This window comes from Patella vulgata, chromosome 5, assembly GCF_932274485.2.
Source record: "Patella vulgata chromosome 5, xgPatVulg1.2, whole genome shotgun sequence".
Classification (NCBI taxonomy): domain Eukaryota; kingdom Metazoa; phylum Mollusca; class Gastropoda; family Patellidae; genus Patella; species Patella vulgata.
The window spans coordinates 77,798,714-77,824,884 of NC_065883.2; the positions used below are offsets into that span (position 1 = coordinate 77,798,714).

The 26,171-nt window shown below is 36.0% G+C and overlaps 2 protein-coding genes across 7 annotated transcripts in view; one reads left to right on the forward strand and one right to left on the reverse strand.

The window, feature by feature from the left end:
• The window catches only part of LOC126822620 (uncharacterized), a 32,837-nt gene extending 11,500 nt beyond the window's left edge, over positions 1-21,337 (reverse strand). Inside the window, exons 1-6 of one of the 3 annotated variants that reach the window (XM_050551589.2) lie at positions 21,253-21,337; positions 11,249-11,794; positions 8,374-8,754; positions 3,900-4,274; positions 3,038-3,197; positions 1,907-2,058 (exon numbers count right to left, since the gene is read on the reverse strand). In XM_050551589.2, the coding sequence (XP_050407546.2) occupies positions 1,907-2,058; positions 3,038-3,197; positions 3,900-4,274; positions 8,374-8,754; positions 11,249-11,630 (1,450 nt within the window). In that variant the 5' untranslated portion in view covers positions 11,631-11,794; positions 21,253-21,337. Of the gene's footprint in view, positions 1-1,906; positions 2,059-3,037; positions 3,198-3,899; positions 4,281-8,373; positions 8,755-11,248; positions 11,795-16,591; positions 16,785-21,252 lie in introns of those variants that run through there. The other 2 variants (XM_050551588.2, XM_056100908.1) reach the window with 2 other exon arrangements.
• LOC126822621 (uncharacterized) overlaps positions 1-26,171 on the forward strand; it is a 182,758-nt gene that overhangs the window by 74,127 nt on the left and 82,460 nt on the right. The gene's annotated exons all lie outside the window — the stretch shown is intronic.

The following is a 26,171-nucleotide window of genomic DNA, read 5'->3' on the forward strand; positions in this document are numbered from 1 at the left end:
GTTAGGAGCGTGATCCGAGACCCCCACGAGCGTTAGACGGAGGTGGTATTTTATTGTACTGAGAGAATAAGAAAGAGTTGTTAATTAATCTATCTGAAGTGAAGTCAGTCTTTCTGAACCATTGCTACTTCATCACCTCTACATTCTAGTGAATGCTCAACAGAACTATTGCATACAGCAATAATCCGCTCTATATGAAGAGAGCAGGTTCACTCAGTTCCATAACCCAAGAAGTGACGTTCTGGGTGCACCGTAATCGAACTTATCAAAGATCTGGAGGGTCCACACACTTAATAAATATGTCATTTGTTGCATGAAGGAAGGTGTGGGGAGGGGGGGGGGGGTAAGCCTCAAACAGAAGTTCAGATGCGCACCTCCAAAAATCATCAAGCTGTTCCAAGATCATTTGATTCTGAAACGTGTGTTAAATGTCACCTGAAGTGTCAACCTGTTATATGTATTAACTTTTTGTATCGCGAACATATATTTGAACAGGTCTGCAACCAAGGGCGATAATACATAACGTCACTGTCCAATCCGTTCGAAAATCGAACCCTTACGAGATCTTTGGAACATAAAAACACATTTTCAGTTTCACCAAAATCTGATAAAACTGTGAACGGACGCAAGAAAGTCTGGGCAGCGCTGGCGACATAAAACACTGATAAGACAATGAACCAAAAAGCACTATATTATTATATCTCTGTATAGGATTCCCGTGGATAGCTGTGATTCAAACCAGCCTTAAATTGGTATTTTGCAAACTTTTACACCATACCTTGTTATTTTAAAGGATAAGGCAGTTGATAGTCAATTTAATTGTCGAATTTCATGACCTATTTTGAATTTAAATGATCCCGAAAATATTTTGTAATGCATTAATTGCCACAATAGGGCAATAGTAATCCAGATAAGTGTCTGGTCTGACACAGGGGCTGATTGGGTAGCTCTGGGTCCTAGAACCTATAGGTTTCCTGGGGATCGGGTAAATAATGCTTGATATGACGTAAAAACGAAACTACCACTCATAGATCTTTTTTCCCGGATTTACACCATTACATTTTTAGTGGATGGAAATATGAATATTATATATTTTGAAAAGAATATATGACAAATTATTTTCCAATCGCCTTCAATGGGCCAATGTATCTTATAGAAGTCACTGCCTAAAAATAGATGGGGGACAGGGCCAACGTTGTGTACATGCAGGGGCGTACATGTCGATTCTGTTTGGTGTTTAGCAATAATGAGACTGACTGATGCACAGGCCTCTAACACGGGTGACGCTGGTGCGAGCTTTGGATTCTGTTTAAAGATCATGCTGCCCCGGAAACATTCTTGAATCTAGAGTCCCTGAAATGCTATTTCCTGGACTCAGGGGGAAGATTTTGCAGAATTCTAGTGGTCCGGAATCACGCATGAGAATTCATGTTATTTATTAGGAATTTTGCAAGCACGTACAAAGTACTGTGACTCTGTGACAACTTCTGAAAATGATAATAGTTACATCATTTACATGGACTTATTGTTGTGGTGAATATACATAAATTAGCAAATGTCCTTATATTTTCATCAAGCGTCCGCCCTTTTGTCAAGGTCGATCGTGTCACACAGTTCACGCTCACACGCATTGTCATAAGGAGTTTCTGTAACATTTCTGAACGCAGAACAGTTTTGACTAATTTGAGCTTTGAAAGACTGGCGCGTATTGTGATATCCAATCAAAGTAATCATATGTTTGCACAAATATATTCATACATATATTAAGTATTTGGTATTTTGACATTGTTTGTTTACCTCATTAATTCATTTAATCACCGATGCATACCTCTGAGACCGACTGTAATGACTGTTCATATTTTGAGACCATCCAATAAATAGACTTACTAATTAATGAAGGAATTACCTGTTATTTGACTGAAATAAAATCTCTCAGCTTTAACTGGATCGGTACCAATGAATCCGCTGTTTACCATGTCTTGTAGTGGTCGTCTTAAATCTTCCTCATTATTGGAATCAAGAGATATGAGATGAAATGTCACTTCAACACAGCCTTTCCTGAACAACAGAAACAATTGTATATCTATAATACCAACAAAAACAGCTGACCATTACAAAAGACAGTTATTTGTAGGAAAATATCTTCAAATGTACATGTAGCATAAATTCAACGACGATGAAAATAAATTCGTCATCAGTCGATTCTAGCTTGAGGCTGAGAACAGTTAGCCAGCAATGAAGTGTGGGAGTAATGTTGTTACTTTAAACACTATGAATGGAATTATTTAGATAATACACCATTTGTACCTCAGACAGGGGGTGAGAAAACTACACGGGTAGATTTTGACCCAGTGACGAGGCGGTGGTGTCACAATATTCAGTTTTAGTATAAAAAATTAAATTTACTGTTTTAATTATTTGCCGTACTGGATTGAGATGTGTTTGTGAAAAGATAATACAACAAAAGATACAAAAACATGGGAGATGAAAATTTAAATAGAAACAAATCTTGAAATGACTGTGGTTAATCTGGCAGATTATGAAACGGGGAATCCACCTTGATTATGAATGAACTGTTTGAAGTGTGAATGAAAACGATGGCAACACGCAGCGTAAAATACTTCCATACAGCAGCTTTGTTTTTATGTAAAATATAAGTATAGACAGTAGCTTATGTCGACCAAATTTCAAAGTATGCCTTCAAGAAATCTATCCTCTAGTATCTTTAGGTTCTGTAGGACAATAGGTGTTATTAGGTCTCAAGATTTAGCAGGTAGCAATGAGGAAGAGATGCTTAGTGGACTCTCCCACAAGGTGTAACGTTTTTCTATCAAATGTAATGGAAACATCATCCAACCCAATACCTATATCCTGACATTCAACAAACCACAATTGTCCAGAATAATTAAAGCAGGGTTTCTCTCGAATCCAGTTTCTCCTTATATACCCAACCCGCTTTGGGGCATAGTAAAAATGTATTTATTGTGTCGGAATCATGCGTTTTAAGAGTTAATTTGGTCAAGTATATTTAACTTACGCTACTTTCTTTACCACCACAAATAGTTTTGGTTGGTCCAGATATAGATCTTCAATAATCTTTTCACATCTTTTTGCAAATTCTTTATATTTAGGACTCGTGTTGTCTATCAATTCAAAGAACCTGTGTCCGCTGTATTTAAATCTACCCTCATATATTCCTAAAACAAAATATCCGGTACATTACTGTTTAGGGTCCTACTTTCTGATCGGGACTACGTCCTACTATTATATGGAATTTCAACTACTATGTCACTATATAGTCTTTCGAATAGTACGTAAAGCCAAGACCCTGTGAATACATTTGCGTACAAATAAAAGAACCCATGGCAGTTAGAATTCGAATTAAGAGTAGGCCGTAGCTCCACATTCCGGGCAAAACTTTCCTCGTAGCACACTGTGTGGTTTATACTCGTTTTCATTAGCCCCGTTGGTGCAGACATGTAGGACATTAAACCCCATTTCATTTTATTTGAAAACATTTCACCCTAACAACATCAATTCACTCTCTCTATATATATTTGTAATTCACACATGTCTAGCTATATTAAAAGGGTGGGATAGTTATAACACCAGTGGTTACTCATAACAATTACCTCGTAAATACTGTTTATGAATTACAATTACCCCGTAAATGCTGTATTTATGAATTACAATTACCGTATACTGTTTATGAATTACAATTACCCCGTAATTACAATTACCGTAGTAAATACTGCATTTATGAATTACAATTACCGTAGTCAATACTGCATTTACGAATTTCAATTGATGAATAGTGATAACCACAGAAAACAGAGATTGCCTCGTAAGTATTACGATTACCTCGTTCAAATCATAATTATAAAAATTGTTTAACATACCACTGCCTGGTTCCAATGTTTTTATAATCCCCGTAAAGTTACATCTTTCTAGAGCCACTAAAAAGTTAACATATGAATTTTTTCCTTTTCTATACAATTTCACCAATAGTTTTAGCATACATTCTCTTCTACCCCTTGATTCTAAATACTCTAACAAATGTTCAAATTCGTCATCGTCGAAAACAAATAATGAATGAAGTTCAATAATAAGTTCTTTGGGATCTATGCTTAAAAGCAATCTTATATGTTTTTGAATTTTCCACCGGTCATTTTCATGCATACGTTCATTGCTATGAAATGCAGGTATGATATCTACAACCGTTTCCTCCTTACTTGCATCATCATCATCGCCTGGGACATAGTCATCGTCATCATCTACAAATACAATTACAATTAAATTTGTTATTAGAAATTATAAAGCACGATCTCCGGTCGAATATGGAAGGCGGTGCTACCAAGTCGTTTACCACAGCTGACGTGTTGATCGTCTAGGTTTGACTCGTGGATCGTGTTAGGGGAGCGAGAGAGAAATGGGGTTTAACGTCCACTCGACACAAGCTAACTACGGCTAGGACTTCACTTGGACTTATGTACGTTTTCAGCAGTCGCATTATATCGTATGTTTATCAGGAACAATAATACAAAAGTTTCTTGGATGCAACTTGATATGCCTTTCTCTCAACCCTAATCCTGTTCAAGTGTAAATCGCGTGGCCAGACTCTGGAAACCACTATCAGGAGAATCAAATGGTCTACTGAAAATCGCAATGGCGTCGAACTATTGTAGGACCCAGTGACGTAACTCAGTAACTGGTAATTTTAAACAAATTAATTGCGTTTCAATTAAATCATATATACCAAACGTTATAATTCATATCGTATGTATTTAATAAATCCCCTATATTGTTACAGATGCATCATGTAATACTTAGATAAAGGACTGACCTTTCTTGTTATAATAGTTCAAAAATAGATAATGAAAAATAAATATGTTGAGCAAAGTTACAAGTGTTTGACGTTTTTAAAAGATGTAGTGTAAATTGCTTTATCGTTAAATGGTCTAGCGAGTTGATTATAAGCTTGCCATGTGAATAATTGTCTAAAAAAATAGGCAACTTTAACTCTTACATAATGCATCGCGTGTAGGTAAGATTGTCAGGCGCAATCATTGTAACGGACATTATATACAGATCTTCCTATCGCATTTGATGCTGCGACTGTCAAATACGACCCCCTATGTACATATAAAGTTTGGAACCGTTAATAACAAAGCAACACAGCTAGCGGGTAACTCATGTGGTTAAAGGAAAATGTTTCATGATTAAAGGAAAATGTCACATGATCAAAGACCAGCGGCTGCTGCCAGGCAAGGATAAGCCCACATTTTGCAAGAGATGGATAGAGAACAAGTTAAAATGAAAAGCGAACTTTTGTACAATCAGGGACATAATCCAGACAATTATGTTCTGAAATGCGCAAATATCAAAATGGACTTGGATCTTTGGGATATAAAGACATGTTTTAAGTTTCATCAAAATCGGATAACAATTGTGACCTCTAGAGGGTCCACAACTTTCGTATTACATACTCTTACAAAATTTGCGTATCAAGAGCGGCATTTTGTCGGGCAATTTCATTTCGATTTTCCCGAAATTCCAATTCAATCTTTATTATATATTTAAACTGTTTTTAAAATCGGAACAAAAATTGTGACCTCTAGAGAATCCGCAAGCTCAAAATGCGTTTTGTCGAATAATCAGGGAGCATACTCCAGGAATTTACTTTCGGATATGCGCGATTATCAAAAGGAACCAAGAACTTAGTATGTAACGGTGATATATTAACACGTTTTTGTATAAGCCCACATTGGAATGTGGTCGTATATTGTCGCCACCCCCGCCCGTCCGTCCGTCGGTCCAGCTTCCACAATTGCTGTGAGCGCTTTAGGGGCTAAAGTTAATGTCCGATTGACTTTAAATTTATACACGTAAGATCATGAGACGGAGAAGCCTACTGATTTTCAACGATATCCGATAATTACTGTCAGAGTGTTGGCCCTTGATCACTTCAAAATATCTTATGGACACTCTAGAGGCTAAAGTTAATATCCGATTGACTTTAGATTTAAACACAATGTCATGCGACGAGAAAGACGATTGACTTTCAGAGATTTTCGATAATTAAGAAGTATGGCCCTTGGTCACTTTGAAAAATCTTGTGGATGTTCTAGAGGCTAAATTTAATATCCGATTGACTTTAGATGTATACGCAGTGTTTGAGGTCATAACCCAAAGGAGTCTATTGATTTTCAACGATTTCCAATAATTACTACCAGAGTTATGGCCCTTGATCACTTTGAAAAATCTTGTGGACGCTTTAGAGGCTAAAGATAATATCTGATTGACTTTAAATTTATAATAGTGTTTAAGGCCATAAGACGAAGAAGCCCAGTGATTTTTAATGATTTCCGATAATTACTACCACAGTTATGGCCCTTTATCACTTTGAAAAATCTTGTGGTTGCTCTAGAGACCAAAGTTATCATCCGATTGACATGAGATTCAAACACAGAGTTTAAGGTCTTGAGACGAACAAGTATATTGATTTTCAATGAATTTTGATAACTTGAACAGATAAATCCATGATATTAAATGTTTCGTATACTAAACGTTAGCATGGGGCACAACTAAAAGCCGAACAAATTCTAATGATGTTCTGATAATTACGTAATGAGTTGTTACTCTTAATCAGATTTTAGTGTATTCTAAATGTTTCATTACCGAAAAAAGTAAAAATATGCGGCAACTCTTGTTGACTGCTCATACGACTTAACTGCTGTGGGTGTATGTTTCGTTGCCTGGCAACGTATCTTTTAAATCGGATAAAAATTGTGACCTCTACAGGGACCACAATCTAAAAACGTGATTTTTTGTACAATGAAGGGCCATAATTCAGGAAGATACCATCCGATATGCGCGAATATCGAACGGAACCACGATCTTTGGGTTATAAACATGTATTTCAAGTTTCATCAAAATCGGAATATGTCACATGATTAAACGGACATGGCACATGATTAATTGATCCGCTGGATTGTAAAACAATAAGAAATCAATTTTGGTTGTTTTTCTGGCTTTTCTTAAAATGGAAATGAGTAAAAGCGACTAAGCTACAAGTATCTACAACATTAGGGGAAGAGGTTCAGATGTGCTCTAAATTTTGCAATGGATTCCAAAAACAATCTGAAAATCGTTGTTACAGATGAACTATAACACGGATCTTTAAGTAAATATTAGAATTGCAGTATATTTAACCAATCCTATGTTTATAACCCAATCAGGGCAATAATTCAGAATCTTACGGTTCGACATGCGACAATATCCAAGGAGACCAAGATCTTCGGAATATAGACATACATCTTTTAAAAGTGACATCAACATCGGATCAAATTTGTAACCTCCAGAGGGTCCACATTCCAAAACTTTGGTATTAAAACTTTTACACTAGTACCTCGAGCGGCCATTTTGTCGGATCGTTTTGATCCGATTTTCACGAAATTCGAACTCAACCGTCATTATGATGTTGCGGTGGCATGTTTAACTATGTTTTTTACATCGGATAAAATGTGGGCGGATACAAACGCGATTTTGTTGTATAATCAGGGTTTTGTTGTATAATCAGGGATATGCGCGAATATCGAAACGAACCAAAATCTTTCGGTGATAAACATACATTTTACGTGTCATCAAATCGATTTAGAGTTGTGATGTGTGTCCACATGCTAGAGGCTTAATTATTTGTACAATTAGGGATACATGACATTATTGACAGGAACCGAGGTCTTTGGGTTATAAACATACATTTCAAGTTTCATCATAATCGGACAAAAAATTGTGACCTGTAGAGTGTCCACAAACAAAATGTGAACGGATGGACATCCGGGTCGACAGTTGCGACGACAATATACATTCACATAAAAATGTGGGCATATAAAACTATGGCTTTATTGCATTCACCATGTTTTGAAAAAAAGGGTGATGACTCCGTAACGAAGAGTTGTTGAATGCTGAAAATCAATAGGATTCACCCTCGCGTGACCGCAATGCTTGCCACCATTTTTGAAAATCATCCGTTAAAATCTACATCCTCTATCGTGTTAACAAGGTTTTCGGAACCGGAAGTCGACGTACACTGAATACCGAAGAATATGTCCTCTCATGACCACAATACTTCACACCAAATTTGACAAGGTTTTCGACGAAGTGGGGGGGGGGGAGGGCAAATAACTCTGAAACGGAAAGTTGCAGAATGCTGAATATCGATAGGATAGGGTAAGTTCCCACATGACCGCAATGCTTTACACCAAATTAAGTTCACGAGTCAATATATTAAAAATTGAAGCTAACTGTAATTTAAGAATTACGATTACCTCTTTTTAAAATTCAAATCATAATTATCAAACTTGTTTAACTTACCACAGTTCAGTTCCAATGTTTTTATAATCCCCGTACATTTACATCTTTCTAGAGCCACTAAAAAGTTAGTATATGCCTTCGTTCCTTTTGCATGCAATATTTCCAACATTCTTTGCTTACATTTTCTTCTGCCCCTTTCTGCTAAATATTGTAACAAATGCTCAAATTCGTCATCGTCGAAAACAAATAAAGAATGAAGTTCAATAATAAGTTCTTTGAGATTTATATCTAAAGAACCGGAACTCATGTGTTTTTGAACTTCCGACCAGTCGGTTTTATGCATACGTTCATTGCTATGAATCGCGGGTATGTCATCATCTACAACCGATTCCTCCTTACTGGCATCATCATCATCGCCTGGGACATTGCCATCGTCATCATCTACAAATACAATTATAAATGAATTTATTATCAGAACTTATTACAAACATTAAGAACTTATTGTAAATCAATAAGAAATCGATATTTTGGTTGTTCTAGTGGCCAGGGCCCTGCTTCACAAAAACTTAAATCTCCTTAAAATCGTCTTAAACTAAAATTTCATCCTAACTTAAGATAGATGCGTTTCACAAAACGATTTTAAGCATGTTAAAATTTTATCTTAGCTTAAAATAGCCAATTTTAACTTAGTATAGCTGTCACCCTCTCCTAACTTAAAATCACGACATATTATCAAAAACTGATTAGGGCTACGTTGTTATATCTATTGCGACAGATAGATAGATTTGGAATAATGTTAATATTGCCCGGGTCACATATTTTTACCATACCATTATTTACAAAAATAATTTTCATTCATTTTCTTGTCATAGCATGGGCAATACAGCTACCTTTCACCCTTTTATTTCATTATATATAAGGACATTTACATAATTAGATGACGCCCAAATTTAGACCTCCAAGAAAACACTCAAAACCCCAGTAAACAAAACCCTTTGTTACCATTTTATACAATTACCATATGATTCAAGTATACATTATACTATTTTCAAATAATTAAAAAAAAGAAAATCTGATCTCACTTCATATTTAATGTAATGGAAAGAAAAGAACTTTCACTGTAATACCAATATCTTCGTTTAAAATGGCCAAATTCTTTGTATTAGACAAGACAAGCCATATGCAAAGTATTTACTCATATGTTTAGAGTGTAACAGTGATATGTTTCGAACGATTTTTAAAATCAGATAAGAATTGTAACCTCTAGAGGAACCACTAAAGCTAAAAACGCGATATGACAGTCCGATATCGACAGAAACCGCGATCTCTGGGTTATAAACATTTATTTCAAGTTTCATCAAAATCGGTCCACAACCTTAGTATTACATTTACATATTTTTGCGCTATTTGTGTACGAGGCGCAGCCATTTTGTTGGCAAATTTCGGACTAATTTTCATGAGATTTGAACTCAACCGTCATTATAATGTAACTGTGATATGTTTACATGTCTTTTGAATCGTATACAAATGGAACCTCTAGGGGATCCACAATTTATACACGCAAAATGTCGTACAATCAGGGGCCATAATCTTGGAATTTACTGGCCGATATGCGCGAATATCGAAAGGAACCGGGGTTATAATCATACATTTTAAGTTCCATCACAATCGGATAAACATTGTGCTAGTATCGCATCCACAATGTTTTCGAAAAGGGTGATAACCCTGTAACGAAAAGTTGCTGAATGCTGAAAATCAATAGGGTTTGCCCTCTCATGAATTCAATGACCTCATGACCTCCAAAACCACCCTGCACGTTTCAAGTCAGTAGCTTGAAGCGTATATATGGTATTAGTGTCAGTGGCTTGTGGCACGAAGTAACAGTATATTGTCGCATACATAATATATTATGTCAACGCTTGGGCGACATAATATATTGTGTTGACGCTCCAAGCGTGTTAGCATATTAGACCTGTAGACTCAGTGGAATGTACGCGTCATCAGAGCGGATCCAGGAGTTGGACCATGGGGACCGGTCCACCCCCTTAACAATAGAAAGTGTCCCTGTAAATAAAAGAGGGCATCCTTATCAGAAAAAGGGCACCTGTGATGTCAGAATTTCAAAAAAGGGCACTTTTCTTTCGGATTAGGGTTAGGGTTAGGGTTAGGGTTAGGACACAGAAAAGAGAGAAAAAACAGAAAAGAAAAAAACAATCGAAACTTACCGATTCCATGATGGAAAATACCGCCAAAATATGTCTCCAAAGCATTCATTGGTTATCAAAGCGCCAATTAAATCTATCGTTGCAAGTTCATGCCTAGTCACCTCCATCCTAGTTCCAAGCGTTGACATAATATATTATATCGCCCAAGCGTTGACATAATATATTATGTATGCGACAATATACTGTTACTTCGTGCCACAGGCCACTGACACTAATACCATATATACGCTTCAAGCTACTGACTTGAAACGTATCGCCTGCCAAAACACAACAAAGGGGGCGGAGAAAGTTGCTGAATTCTGAATTTCGATAAGCTATTTCCGCATATGACCGCAGTGCTTCACACCAAATTTGAAAATAATCCGCCACAAACGGTAGTCTCTATTGCGTTCATAAGCCAGTATGTTAAAAACTGTACGACAATCGACAACGTATAGTAATGCGGCGAGGACGAAAAGCCCAGGTTCCGTCTACACATTGGCGTGCACGTAAAAGAAGAATGCACAGTTGGAAATTCGAAAAATGAGTAGGCGGTAGTGCCGCTGTGCACACTGTATGACGTTTGACCACCGGTGCAGAACGGTAAGACGTAAAACTCAATTTGACTTCAATTTTAGTCAAAACAAAAATTATTTGGAACATTTGAGATAAAACTAAGTAACAGTAACTGGACATAGCAAATTGGTAAAACATATTCAAAACATATATACCTTTAGTCAAAATTTGCTTCCTAGCTGCTATACTGGTCCTCGTCAGCTCTGTTTTTTCTTCTAGTTTTGGCATTTTTTCATCTATAGTTTTCGGGTTATTTCTGCTGTCACAATACAGTTTATCCTCATCCTGGTATAATTCCTTTTCTGGTTCTCTGAATGTTTCCTCTACGCATGTTCCATATCCTTTTTCTACATGTTTTCTTCTTTCTTCGTCATGATGAGCAACACGTTCATGTATTCCATCTTTCCTATTACGATGAATCTCAGTAATGCGGCGTTTTTCATCAACCATTTGTTGAATACGTTCATCTAAAGCTTCCATTTGTCTTTTGTACTCTTCATCGTCAGTCAGCTCTCTTTCATCCTGTGAGTCAGCCATTGTACTATTTAAAGCTATAGTGTCATTTAGTTAGATCATTACTACAAAACTTTGTCCGCAGAAGTAAACAGACCGGATGAACGAGGATAGATTAAGTAACGTGTTTTGAATCACTCGAACAGACTGGATGAGTGAGTAAGGATTAAGCATCGTGTTTCGAATCACTGGAAAAAAAATTTAGTCCCTTAAAAAGCATTAAATATAAGTAAACGTTTAAGTGCGACTTCGAAACCTCTAATGCCAATTGGAAAATCCCAAGAAAGATAATTTTAGTTGGAAGCGTTGCGAGATGACATCATGGTTATTTGTGTGAGTGGATGATGACCTCAACACAAGTTAATATTTGTGTGATCAAGGGAGACTTTGACAATCACATTTGGCCACAGATCAACACTTATTTCCCTATTGACTTTAATGTTAAATCTCATCGCTTAGACCGTCTCTAACTTTTTCCCAAATTTTCCTGGGATGGGACGCATTCTACCACAGATGGAGCAACATGTGGCAAGCTCTTACTGAAAAGCAGGAATGGGGTTCACTATGGAAAACTCGAGATACACAAGCTGGGAGTAGAAACATGTCAACATGCAACTTTCCACTCGCCAAAATCATGAATACATGTATTAACCAAAACCTGGCAGAAAATGTATACTCAAACCCTTTTCTTCGGTTCTACACCGAAACGTCAACAAAGATCGCCATACAAAAAGGGGGAGGGGATAAAGACTAAAATTAACTTCGGCTCTTGTTTGGTAATATTTGGTGATCTGTGTTTTATATAGGGGTGAAACTTCAGGTATCAGCAAAATACCCTTTTTTGTTTGTTTCCGATGTATTCTGGCAAAATGCCGTTGAACAAAATCAAAAAATAAATGATGGCTCTTTTAGTATATATGCCGCTTTATGTATACCGGTGCATCTTAGGCCCATGGGCCTTTTGTTCTAAAATTTAAAAATCGTTCTTATTAAAGGCAATATTTTATTTAAGTTATGTGAAAAGATTGGACACGTTGCAAACAAACTGCATAAAAAATACTCATAATTTGGAATTTGCCAATAATTAACCGCTTATTAGATATGCCAGATTGGCAAGAAATATATTTGTAGAAACTTTGGACAAAATGCAAACAAAAAAATCACAAATCAATGGCATTGACTGTAATATAAGAGATACATACTGAAACATATATCCCTACCACAAAACATGTCACTAAATCAATCTAATCTTAGGTTTCAGAAATAACATTACGAAAGGACTCTGTCAAACGGCTGTTTTACCATCCCTGACTAACATAATATAAACTAAAATACTTGCAATAAATATGAATTATGGTTAAAAATAGAATTTGATGAATGAACACAAGCAGTTGCCATGCAAAATACGTCCATATATAGCTGAAACGGTGTTTAAAATCACATTGTGACTTCTACAAGAACCAGAAGCTAAAACGCGTTTTTCCGTACAATCAGGGGCCATAATCCAGGAGGTTACTGTCCGATACACGTGAATATAAACATGGACCGAGATCTTTCGGTTATAAAAATACATTTTAAGTAGACATATTTTGATGTATCTACTTGAATTAATTTTTATGGCAAAAGAATATTTGTGTGATTTTATTATAAAAATGAAAAATATTATCTTTTATATCTGAGAAATGAAGTGAAATGAAATGTATGACAAGTTAGCAGCAATAAACGAATTCAATATTTTAATTATATATTCTTTTTTTCTTTTTTTTTTGTTTGTTGATGTATAAAATAAAACTTTGAAATCAGGTCAAATATTGATGTCAAAATTTTGATCATTCACAATTTGACATCGATTGCTGAAATAACTATTATTTTTTTTTTCATCTATCTATTTTTATAGTTACGTCATAAAATTGAATTTGAAAAAAAAAAAGGATTTTTTTAAAAATCATTTCAAATATTTATAGGCGGGGAAGAATACCGTTTTACTTTAAATAAATTGCAAAAGAAACCAAGGCAGATTGGTTCCTTGATACATATGTCAGACAAAATCATACTCAAATTCGGCAGAATTCTGCCAAGGCAAAATGACGTAATTTACATAATTCAATGTGCCGACGAGAGGCCCAATGCGGGGGTGTCCAGCAAATGGGCACAAAACCAGACCCAATTTTTCTATAGTATTTTGTTTGCGTAGAATACGAAGCCGAGTGGTATTCAATCCGCCGTTCAGGCATTTTCCGAGATATTCGGGGTCAAAGTCTGTTTCAAAGCTATAACTGTTCATTCTCGTAACTAATAATGATAGCAACTAATAACTCTTTCAATAAAAATGTAAACTTGCTAAATTCACATTGCTCTTTGTGACCCCGGAGGTCAAAACATCAACTTTTCCGTTTTTGAACTTGGAAGATTTAACGCAAAACACGGAAGATTAAAATATAAAAACTAAAAAGAAACCTGTTTCTAATTAATAATAAGAGCATTTAAATTTATCTTAGCACCGTATGGTTACTTTGGAATGCGAAAAAGATTTTGCATAACAAGACCAAAATGCGTTAAAACCGTCAAATCGAAATCTCTCCGATATAGTTTGTACGATGATTGCTACATTCATGGGAGGTTGGATGGCCGAATGGTTAGGGCGTGCGAGCTGTATCATAAGGTCTGTCATTGAGTCAACTGGCGTGGTTTCGATTCCCCGGTTTTACGTGACAAGGAGTTGAGTCGCCTCTCTCTCTCTTCTCTCTCTCTCTCTCTCTCTCTCTCTCTCTCTTTAGCTATATTCATAATGAAACTAGGTGGCCGAAAAACAATTGGGGGTCTAAACATAGTTTTGTAAACAGGAGGTCGATCATCAAATGGATATGAATTGTACAATATGTTAATCCCGAAATGAATATAATAGAATGAATTTTAACTCCTCTGTTCGGTGTGAAATATAATTGTTAAAGTTTATATAGATAACACGATAAACAGAGTTACCACACTTTAGTTTACACAAGCAAGCAATCCGTGTTATATAAGTGAACAAGTTAGAAAACTAAGCTTCTCGGTGATAACAGTTGGTTTATACCATAAATATTAGAGCGTAACCAATGTTTAAAAAGCTGCATTAACTACAGCAATATACAGTGTTTGAATAGACGTAAAGTAATCTTACACACATTCAGTTATAGTCTAACCGGGGTCGATTTAATCTTAGATTTGACTAGGTGCATTGCAAGGTTTATTTTAATCTTGTACTTAACCTAAATTGTTGGGTGCTCGGATTTGTCCTACTTTGAAATCAGGTCAAATGTTGATGACAAACGATTAAAGATACATTATGTAAGATTTATATAAAGAGCTAGCCATTCTTGCTTTAACAGTTCGAGAGAGAGAGAGGGGGGGAGAGAGAGAGAGAGCAAAATGGGGTTTAACGTCCACTCGAAACAAACTAGGTCATTTCGGGACTAACACTGGTTCAATTTTATTTCAACAATTCGCTTGCGCATAGGGGTCTTTAGCAGTGGGAGGAAACCGGAAGACCCGGAGAAAACCACGAGGTTGGACAGGCGACCCTACTCCTTGCCCCGTACACCCGGGGAATCGAAACCCCACCAGTTGACTCAATGACAGACTTTATGATACAGCGCGCGCACGCTAACCATTCAGCCATCCAACCCACCTTAATAGTTCGAAAATCGATAATGTAAAATGAATAATTTGAAAATGTCATTCAAAATACTATATTGCGAGCGAAGATATTAGCCTTTGAAGGTTTGACAAGACGTGTGCAATAATTTCAACCACCGCACTGGTTGTTCGAAGATAATCGCTCCTCCATTTTTAGCTTAAATCAAAATGTGGCTGAACTATTCTAATCTATTCAATATCGCAGAAATTTGATGCCATCGAGAGTTGATTATGGCCTGGATATGTTAATTAATGTCTAATTAATACTTTATAAAACATTTCAGACCTAAAGAAAGACCTGCAATAGGCAGATTTAGCTCTTGCATAATATAGTTTAAGTAGGTTATTTGGTGTTTATTTTGATTTTTTTTAAATAAAAATCGGATCGTAAACAAAGGTTTGGTGCAACGGTTGAAAATAATTAAATGTGAGAGCGTATGGCACAGAACCTTTAAAATCAGACGCCATTTTTCATAGGCCAAAATAAATAATGTCTGTGTTTACTGATACTTGACCATAAAAAACGAGGTGTTGCTCCTTGTTCTCTCGTGGTTGATGCCAAACGATTAAGTACGTCACATGGTTCTAATTTTGAAAGTTTGTGTCTTTTGTCTTTAAATTTCTTGACAAAATCCGTAAAATCTAACAGTAAATGTGTTCCCGGTTGAAATATTTCTTGTTATTCACGCGGTTAGATATTTGTTGTTTTTCGCTTGCAATGTGGTTTGTGTCTTGTCCGCAGGTTTGTCCTTTCGTTTTTATTTGTGTACCCCCCCCCCACCTTAATTTACTATTAATAACTTTGGACCGATACACATTGTTCTACTATATAGATATTGTAATTAATGTATAAGTGTGTTATTATGTTCTATAAAAACATCTAAGTTGTCTCTAAGACAACTCGAGCCGATTTCTTGATTTTATTTTACTTCCTTCATCAGCCATTTTGAATCATGGTCTCTCAATCGGTGTCCCTATTTCAAAGTTTTATTAGTCTTCATCTTGTGTTATTTTCTTGATTGGATAACAAATCACCTTTTTTTTGTTTATGCTTTGTTTTAGAAATATTTTAATGAAAATATGTCTCCGATTTTATAGATATTATGATCATAGAGGTGTTAGATGAGTGGATGTTTTTCACTGGCTAATTCTTTAACGATCGGTGTGTGGACAGACAGTAGACCTTTGATAGTAAATAAAAGATCTGACAATATAATAAACATTTATGTAAATCAACTAATTAAATCAACCTGTCTATAATACCATAGTAATAAACAACAACAACAACAATTTAATAAATTATAACTGACCTGTTTGGTGTGAAGTATGCTAATTTATACAGTTAACAGGTGATACCTTAACAAAGATACTTTTAACAAAATTAAAGAATTATCACACTTATAATACCATATATAATCCACAAGTAAGCAATCCGTGTTATATTTGTGAACTAATTAGAACTGCGATAACAAGTGGTTTATAACACAAATATTATAGCGTCAATAATAGATTATATTTCTATTGAATAGTAAAATAGACAGGACGTATTAAACTGAAAGTAAAGTAATGAATCACAGTGACAGAAATAGAAGCTATAATAGACAATAAAGCTGTAGGATATGAATAACTATAACAGTGTATGATATGTGTTGAATGATATAATAAACAGGACATATTTAATACTGACGAGACTCTATAAACCTTTAGAATATTAGGGGGTTAGGTGGTGTATCGGTTTAACTCGTATTTAATTTAGTCTCTATAAACCTTTAGAATATTAGGGGTGTTGGGTGGTGTATCGGTTTCACTCGTGCTCGTGAAATCACAAGGTTTGGCATTGAGTCAAGTGGTGCGTTTTCAATTTCCCTCTTTTACGTGACAAGATCGTCTGTCCAAAATCATGGGTTTTCTCGGTGTCCTCCGGTTTCCTCCCACTGCTAAAGACCCCAACTCGCAAGCGAAATATTGAAATAAAATTGAACCGTATGTTAGTCCCGAAATGACCTAGTTAGGATAGGTTGACTCTCTCTCTCTCTCTCTCTCTCTCTCTCTCTCTCTCTCTCTCTCTCTGTCTCCCCCCCTCTCTCTCTGTCTCGATTCTTTAAGGTCTGCTTCCACAAAAGTCATATTACAGACAAGACCTAGGATAGCCGAAGCTTCCTCCTGATTATTAGAATATGACTTAGCAATTTGTCCATCTGCGGCCTTTGACCATGGGATGTTTTAGTGGAAAGTTCTTTAATAAAAAAAAAAGACTTCGCGATTGGTATATGTTCATTAGAGACAACATTTATGCGGCGATATGTGCGACTCTTTTCCGGATTAAATGAAAATGAGATGCCGTCTTTCTACCCCCCCCCCCCCACTACACCACTATTCAACTGTTCGGATTTGGAAGATGTCTTTTGAGCAGACAAGGGTTTAGACGTTCTTTCACCCTCAGCTTCAATATAAGTTTACCTCTTCTGTGGTGATTAATCACTGCCCTCGTGTAGATCTTGTCATCCATGAGTCTAAACCTGCATGTATCAAGTTCATCATGGTTTAGTTCCCATATTGAATTGATCAATGGGTTATCCATACTGTAGATTTCTTTGATGCTGTAGTCTATGTTGTGGAATCATGCTGTGTCTCTTAGGACATTCGTTTGCGATTCTAGCTCAGTGAGTCACTTGGTATGCTAAACTTACTATTTTGAGGGAAAATCCATGGTAGAGTATCACGGATGACCAATATCTCTGCATTGTACACGGAACAAGTTGTTGGGCGGTTTCCTGCTTATTCCATGCAAGTTCACAGATGTATTGTGAAAGACTTCTTATATATCTGTATAAGATCAAGTGTATGACGTCATACAGAGGGGCGACTTTTGGCTCTGTGGCTCTGTCCCTGGAAATCGTGTGTGCGCCAAAAACAATAGGGATCTTCCTTGGGGTACAAGGAATACGTATGCAAAGTTGCAACGCAATCCGTTAAGAATTGCGCCTTGTAGACGACACACAGGCACCCGCAAGTTTTTACAATACTAGCTAATATGACGCCGACAGACACAAGTGGAAGATATGTTTATACACGTATGACAAGAGACAAAGAAGGCTAAGCATTTGTTTTTTTTTGCCAAATTTACAGACTTAACATTAATAAAAAAAAGTGGTTGTGACTCAGCATCTGAGGGTCGAGGCATGAACCAAAATAAATAGTTGCTGTCTTTACGATATAAGGAATAAATATCCCAATTTCCAAGATGGTACATTCAGAATTCCAGCCTGTAGACAAAAACACAAAAATTGGGCGTGGCTGTGCCCCTGGGGGTTGGACATGGACCAATATAAATAGTTACAACCCTATGTTTGATTATGCCGAAATGGAACAACAACTGTTAATAATTACAACCTGTAGAGTATTTACAGATAAAATATTAACAATAAAGTGGGTGTGGCACTGCCCAAGGGAGTCGGGTCATGCTCCAAAATCAATAGTTGCCGTCCTTAGGATATATGAAATAAGTATATCAAGTTCCAAGATAATCCAGTCAGGCGCCCTTAGGCGATAAGGAATACATTTGCCAAGTTCCAAGATGATCCATTCAGAATTGCGGCATGTATACGATAAACAGAAAAAATGGGCGTGGTTCTGCCCCCCCCCCCCCGGTGGTCGGGGCATGCAGCAAAATCACCAGTTATATTACTCTGAGTGTAAGATACTGCCTGTATGAAACAGTCTTGTGCAAAAGTATATGGGTAACTGTAAAGGAGGTCGACTATACGTTGGTTGTATCGATTTCAGGCGCGCCTTCGACGGAATCAATCGAACAAAATTATTTTATATACTGTTAGAGCATAATTTGCATGGGCCTATGATTACAATGCAACAAAGTATTTACAGTAATGTCAAGAGTAAAGTCAGGTCTAATGGCCATGTAACGGGAGAATTCTTATGTCAATCTGTTGTCAAACAAGGCTGTTTGCATTGTTCATAAATGAGCTTGCTTTAAAACTAAAATTAGAATGTAGAAATGGTATATTTGTACATCAGTCGATTGAAGATATATTTTCGCTATTATTTGCTGATGACTTGTCACTAGTTGCTGACAGTATTGGCAACCTACAAGACAGATTAAATGTTTTAAAGAATTATTGTAAGCAATGGAATGTGTCTGTAAACTTAGAAAAGTCAAATATTGTTGTATTCAAGAATGGGGGTGGGTGTGTTATAAAAAAAAGAAAAGTGTTTTTTATGGGTTCAGAAATTGAAGCTGTGTCTTACTATAAATATTTAGGAATTAATTTCTCCAGCAGATTAAAATGGAATTTATGTTGCACAAATCTTGCTCAACAAGCTTTAAAAGCACTTAATGTAATAAAGAAATGTCTGACTAAATATGGGATTAGAAATTGTAAGGCAGGTTTTAAATTGTTTGATTCCATGATAGCACCTATTCTATATTATGGATCAGAACTATGGGGGCTTGAAGTAAGAACACAGATTGAGTCTGTACAAAATAAATTTTGCAAATGGTTGTTATATACCGGAGAACAGACTACAACTTATAGGATTAGAGATGAATGTGGTAGATATGATTTGTATTAGAGGTGAATGTGGTAGATATGATTTGTATTAGAGGTGAATGTGGTAGATATGATTTGTATTAGAGATGAATGTGGTAGATATGATTTGTATTAGAGGTGAATGTGGCAGATATGATTTGTATTAGAGGTGAATGTGGCAGATATGATTTGTATTAGAGGTGAATGTGGTAGATATGATTTGTATTAGAGGTGAATGTGGCAGATATGATTTGTATTAGAGGTGAATGTGGTAGATATGATTTGTATTAGAGGTGAATGTGGCAGATATGATTTGTATTAGAGGTGAATGTGGCAGATATGATTTGTATTAGAGGTGAATGTGGCAGATATGATTTGTATTAGAGGTGAATGTGGCAGATATGATTTGTATTAGAGGTGAATGTGGTAGATATGATTTGTATTAGAGGTGAATGTGGTAGATATGATTTGTATTAGAGGTGAATGTGGCAGATATGATTTGTATTAGAGGTGAATGTGGCAGATATGATTTGTATGTAAACTATATGTGCAGGCCTATCAAATATTTTCTTAAATTGCAACTCATGGATGATAATAGATTACCGACATTATGCTATAAAATGTTGTTTAAACGAGACTTATTGGGTAGAAAAAACTGGTGCACTTCTGTTAGGAATGTTTTATATAAGTATGGTTTGGGGGATGTGTGGATTGCTCAAGGGGTAGGTAGTATACCACATTTCATGTTTGTCTTCAAACAACGTCTCCATGACACCAGTCTACAGTCTTGACAATTAAACATCAACCAATCAACTAAATGTACATTCTATTCAATCATAAAATCAGATTTTGAATGTGAGAATTACTTAAATATTAATCTTCCCCAATCACTAAGATTTTATTTCGCAAATTTTAGATGTTCAAAGCATAAACTTAACATTGAATTATGTCGTAGAAATTGTATTCCGGTTTCTAGACGTGTTGTAGTTTTTTTGCGTTTTTTTTTCTTTTTATACGGTATACATTTTGTACCATTGGCTTTTGGCCACAAAGTACTTGAATAAAGATATTATTATTATTATTATTATTATTATTATCTCATTCTGACCGTAAATAGATAAAACGACTGTATATTTTACTAACAATTTATAACATTACTGTTATTCTCTCGATTGTCTGACCACCTGTAAGATACCGCATGTGTCTCTTACTGACTGTAAATCACGGTATATATTGACTGTGAGACACAACCTGGAGACGTTCCATCTCAGCATTGCCCAAGAAAGTTCATCTGGATTTTCCGGCGTGGTTACCCCTTATCAATGGTCTAGGACGGTTGACCTGGCAAGGGACAACGTATAGTCGTTCAAATTTTTCAATCGATATCTAACATTGTCAAATTAATACTAGAAAAATACACTTACAGTTAACTTGAATATTAAAAGATGGATGTATACCAGTGGATCTGCTTGCTAATGGCCCCAGACAACCTGCTTGCTACTGGCCTTCTATAATAAAATGCGCAGTTATATAGCGTTATAAAGCCTGTATAATAAGTACATATTGAGTTGCATTCAAAACCCATGAAAAGACAGCAACAGAGACCTTATTAAATAAAACGCTGTGACCTCTACAAAGTATAATGCAGTGCATATATTACTAAGCCCTCTCTTAGCCCACAAGATATGAAGTGAATTTAGTGGAATATTTTTCGAAAAGTAAAACCAATTCAGTTCTCAGGGAAACATTCATTTTAATGCGCATCTCTCAAATATGTTGTCATAGAGAACGCAGTAGTTCTGCAAGGTTTTGTTTATTAATATTAAAAAGAAACAAACAGAGATTACATTTAAAACAAACATGATTTACTAGAAACAGCCTCAGTATCAAATCAAATCAAATCAAATCTTTATTAACCTTGAACCACTGGTTCATCGGTAAACATAGCAACATAAGAATAAAATTATATACAATATATACAGTGAATAGAGAGCAAACAAACGAATTAAACATTACAATATTACTATAATATGATATTAACTACAAGTACAATCTATTAAGGGTATTGTCTCTTAACTTATTAGCAAAGTATAGATACTTACCAAGTTTTAAAAGTTCTAAACAATTTTGGCTTTTTAGTAGTTCTTTTAATTTTTCCATATTTGGTCTAGTATGGTAATATTTCTTTATAAATTTTGACCTAAGTTCAGCAAAGAATGGACATACAAGTACAAAGTGTTATTCATCTTCAATTTCATCACTTTCACAGGGTGTACAAATTCTTTTTTCTCTCGGTATTGACTCGTATCTTCCAGTTTCGATCCTCAATTTATGACTAGATAATCTTAACTGTGTTATCTCCCCTTTAAACCTTTGCTCAATACTTTAAGTCAAATAGGATTGGACAACAAAGTGGTTAACAATATTTCTATAAATAATACATTTATACGGTGGCCCATATTTTAAATATTTTTTTAGTTTTGGGTTTTGTTTTTTAGTTTTAGGTTTGTTTTTTTTAGTTTTCACCTAGGTGAAAACGTTTTCACCTCGGTGGAAACCTTTTTACCTAGGTGATAACTTATCACCTCGGTGATAACCTTTTCACCTCGGTGGAAACGTTTTCACCTCGGTGGGAACTCACGTGTTACTAATAGGTCTCGTTTTCATGTGTACAAACAGGGCGGTTCCAAAGAAGAGCGCAAATTAACGACAAAGAAAGTGACGAGTATGACTACATTCTGAAAAACAAGAAAAGTATGTGATTCAGCAAAAGTGACGGATCCTGCCGGAAAACAAAAGATATTTGAAATAAAAAAAACATAAAACAATTTGATTGGTTAATGTTTTATACGCTCAATATTATTTCGCTTATATGGCGATGTTGCCAGGATTATTGGGGGTGGGAGGGGGGTAACCGGGATCGATGCCCGGAAGAAGCCCCCTACCTCACGTTGGTTCCTAGCGACCAATAAAACCACCAAACATTATTTGTTCGCTATACAGTTACGTTAAGTACCATCAGGATAAATATATCTAAATATAAAGTCATGTTAATCGATTGATTGATTGAAGCTTATGTGGCGTCTTTCAACTGAAGCATACTTTATTTTAGCTTATATGTTCACTTTAAATATAAAGTATGCTTCATACGAAAGACGATATCTACCTAAAATTGTATTTGTTCCGATATGTCCACATGGGGTCATGATCGACAAAAGGGTGACGTCGCAACAGAACATGTAAGGGTAGGCTTATATATCGGAACCAAAATAATTTAAGTAGATATTATCGTCTTTCGTATAAAGCATACTTTATATTTAAAGTGAACATATAAGCTAAAATAAAGTATGCTTCAGTTGGGGTCTCCGCTACAACCCAAGATATATCCTTCCTTTAATTTAGGAGAGCGCAAGATCCAACACTAGGGAAGTACCAAAATTAGTCGACCGGAATATTCTCGACCAGCCTTGAGGTGAGGTCGGGGGCTTCCTTCGGGCATCGATCCCGGTTACCCCCTCCCACCTCCAATAATCCTGGCAACATCGCCATATAAGCGAAATAATATTGAGCGCATAAAACATTAATCAATCAAATTGTTTTATGTATTTTTTAATTCCAAATATCTTTTGTTTTCAGGCAGGATCCGTCACTTTTGCTGAATGACATACTTTTCTTGTTTTTCCGAATGTAGTCATACCCGTGGTCACTTTTGTGTAGTTAATTTGGCTCTTCCTTGGAACCGCCCTGTTTGTAAACATGAAAACGAGACCTATTAGTAACACGTGAGTTCCCACCTAGGTGAAAACGTTTCCACCGAGGTGATAAGTTATCACCTAGGTGAAAACGTTTCCACCGAGGTGAAAACGTTATCACCTAGGTGAGAACTAAAAAAAACAAACCTAAAACTAAAAACCAAAACCCAAAACTAAAAAATATTTAAAAGTCGTATATGGGCCACCGTACATTTAAAAGATTCGTTTAAATTTTCCACACATTTCTGTCTAAAGTTATCACATAGTCGTTGTTTTATAATGACAATATCTGAGTTAAAAAACATTCCCGCTTGAAAATTTCTCTCCCATATATAACCCAAACCAATACTATATAATTCAGACTTTACATTAATAATCCATTTATCATTGTTAGTTAACATATCTTTATAACAAGCTTTAAGGACAATATTGTCAGTGTTAATTAAACGAGCCCAATATTTAAATATTCGCAATTTTCGATGAATAGTTAAAGGGTATCGCCCAGTTTCAAAATAAACCATAGACGTGTTCGTGTTTTGTCTGACTTCAAGGGTTCTTTTCAAAAAATAAAGATGCAATAATTCGATATCATTGGCACTATGGAAGCCCCATACTTCGGAAGCATAGTTAAAGATACAAGAGACAAAGGTATCAAATACAGATAGCTTAGTGACCAGATTAAAATTGTTTACTTTACAGTTTTTCAGGACAGAAAATAAGGCTTTTCTTCCCTGATCTGCTAAGGTTTTTTGTGTTAATAAAAATTTACCATTAAAATTTAAATTTATACCTTAGTAACTAAAATTGTTCACAATTTCAATATTGACACCATTATAACTCCATTTTTCAAATGCTTTTAATTTGCCGCCATTTCTATAAATTACAATATTGATTTTATCGGTGTTGACAATAAGACCCCATTTATTTGCATATGTATATACAGAATTAAGCATAGCCTGTAGTCCCGCTGGGAAGTCCGAAAACAGTACTTTATCATCTGCGTACATCAGGAGAAATATCTTTAGCATATCCATATCTATTGGTTTACAATTCTCGGATATAAAGTGCCTCTCACAATCGTTGATGTAGAACGAGAATAGCAATGGAGACAATACCTCACCTTGAAATAAGCCAGTCTTGCATTCAAAATAATCAGAAACATCGCCATTAAATTTTACATTACAGATAACCTTATCATACAATGACCTAATTATAGTTAGTATTTTACCCCCAATTCCTTCTTGGATTAGCTTGTACCATATTATCAAACACGATCTAACACCAAGTTGTCAAATCATTTCATCAATTTAAATCAACACAATCACTGGGATTGATTATTGATTATCGATCTGCATTAATTAATGGATGATTGGAGAAGAGTGTTAATGGCGTCCGTTAATGAGATAGATTTTGCATCATTTGAAAAACCCAGCTGATTAAAGTCTAACAGGTGTTAAATCCTTATTCAATAATCGCTTCTGTGTAGAGGTATTTAGTAGATTATGGTAGTACGATAATGCGACGATCTGATTGAAAATTGTTAAAACCAACGGCAAACTCTTGTTCAGTGCAAGTGCATTACATGTAATATCAGTAGAAATGGGTATTAACAGTCCAACAAAATAAAAGAATACAGTGTATAAGATGAAACAAAGAGAGATAAATTATTTTCAAAATCTGAATTCAAATGACTTTATATATACTATTCAAAAAAAGTAGGGGATATTTGATTTTTAAGTGTTATTAAAGCCACCTAATGAAACTGACGAAGAAACAAATGACAAAATGAAATGAAGTTCACATTCATCGATTAATTCCAAATGATCGTTAGACTAAGTAAGGCACAGACTGACCATTATAAGGGTAAAATGATACCCGGGGTCAAACAGCAAAGTTACCACAGCATCACAACCAAGTCAGTAACGGGTAAATCCTCCTCTGTTTGCCAAACAAGCATTGATCCGACGTGGCATACTCCTAATGAGACGTCTAAGGTCATTTTGGTCCAGATTGTCCCATTCCTATTGCAACGCAGCAGCAAGTTCTTGGACATTGGCAGGACGTTGTTGACGTTGACGTAACCTCTGTCCAAGCATGTCCCAGACATGCTCGATGGGGGAGAGGTCGGGACTCAGTGCTGGCCAAGGTAATGTGGTGATGTTCTGTTGTTGGAGGTAACCTGTAACGATCCTGGCCCTGTGACATCTTGCGTTGTCATCCTGGAAGATGAAACGGCGGCCATGACGTCGTGCGAACGGCACAACATGGACTGCCAAGATGTTGTCCCGGTAGTACTGGCCTGTAACACGCCCTGCAACAACATGTAAAGCCGTTCTTCCAGCAACAGTGATGCCTCCCCACACCATAACAGAACCACCCCCAAATCGATCATGTCTGATGACGTTAACGTCTTGGAAGCGCTCGTTTCGACGACGCCACACCCTCCTACGTCTGTCCAAAAAATCAACAGTGAACCTTGACTCATCTGAAAACATCACATTGCTCCAGCGTCGATTATCCCAGTGTTGACGATCCCTACACCAACGACGTCTTGCCTGAATGTGATGATCTCTCAAACAAGGGATCACGCG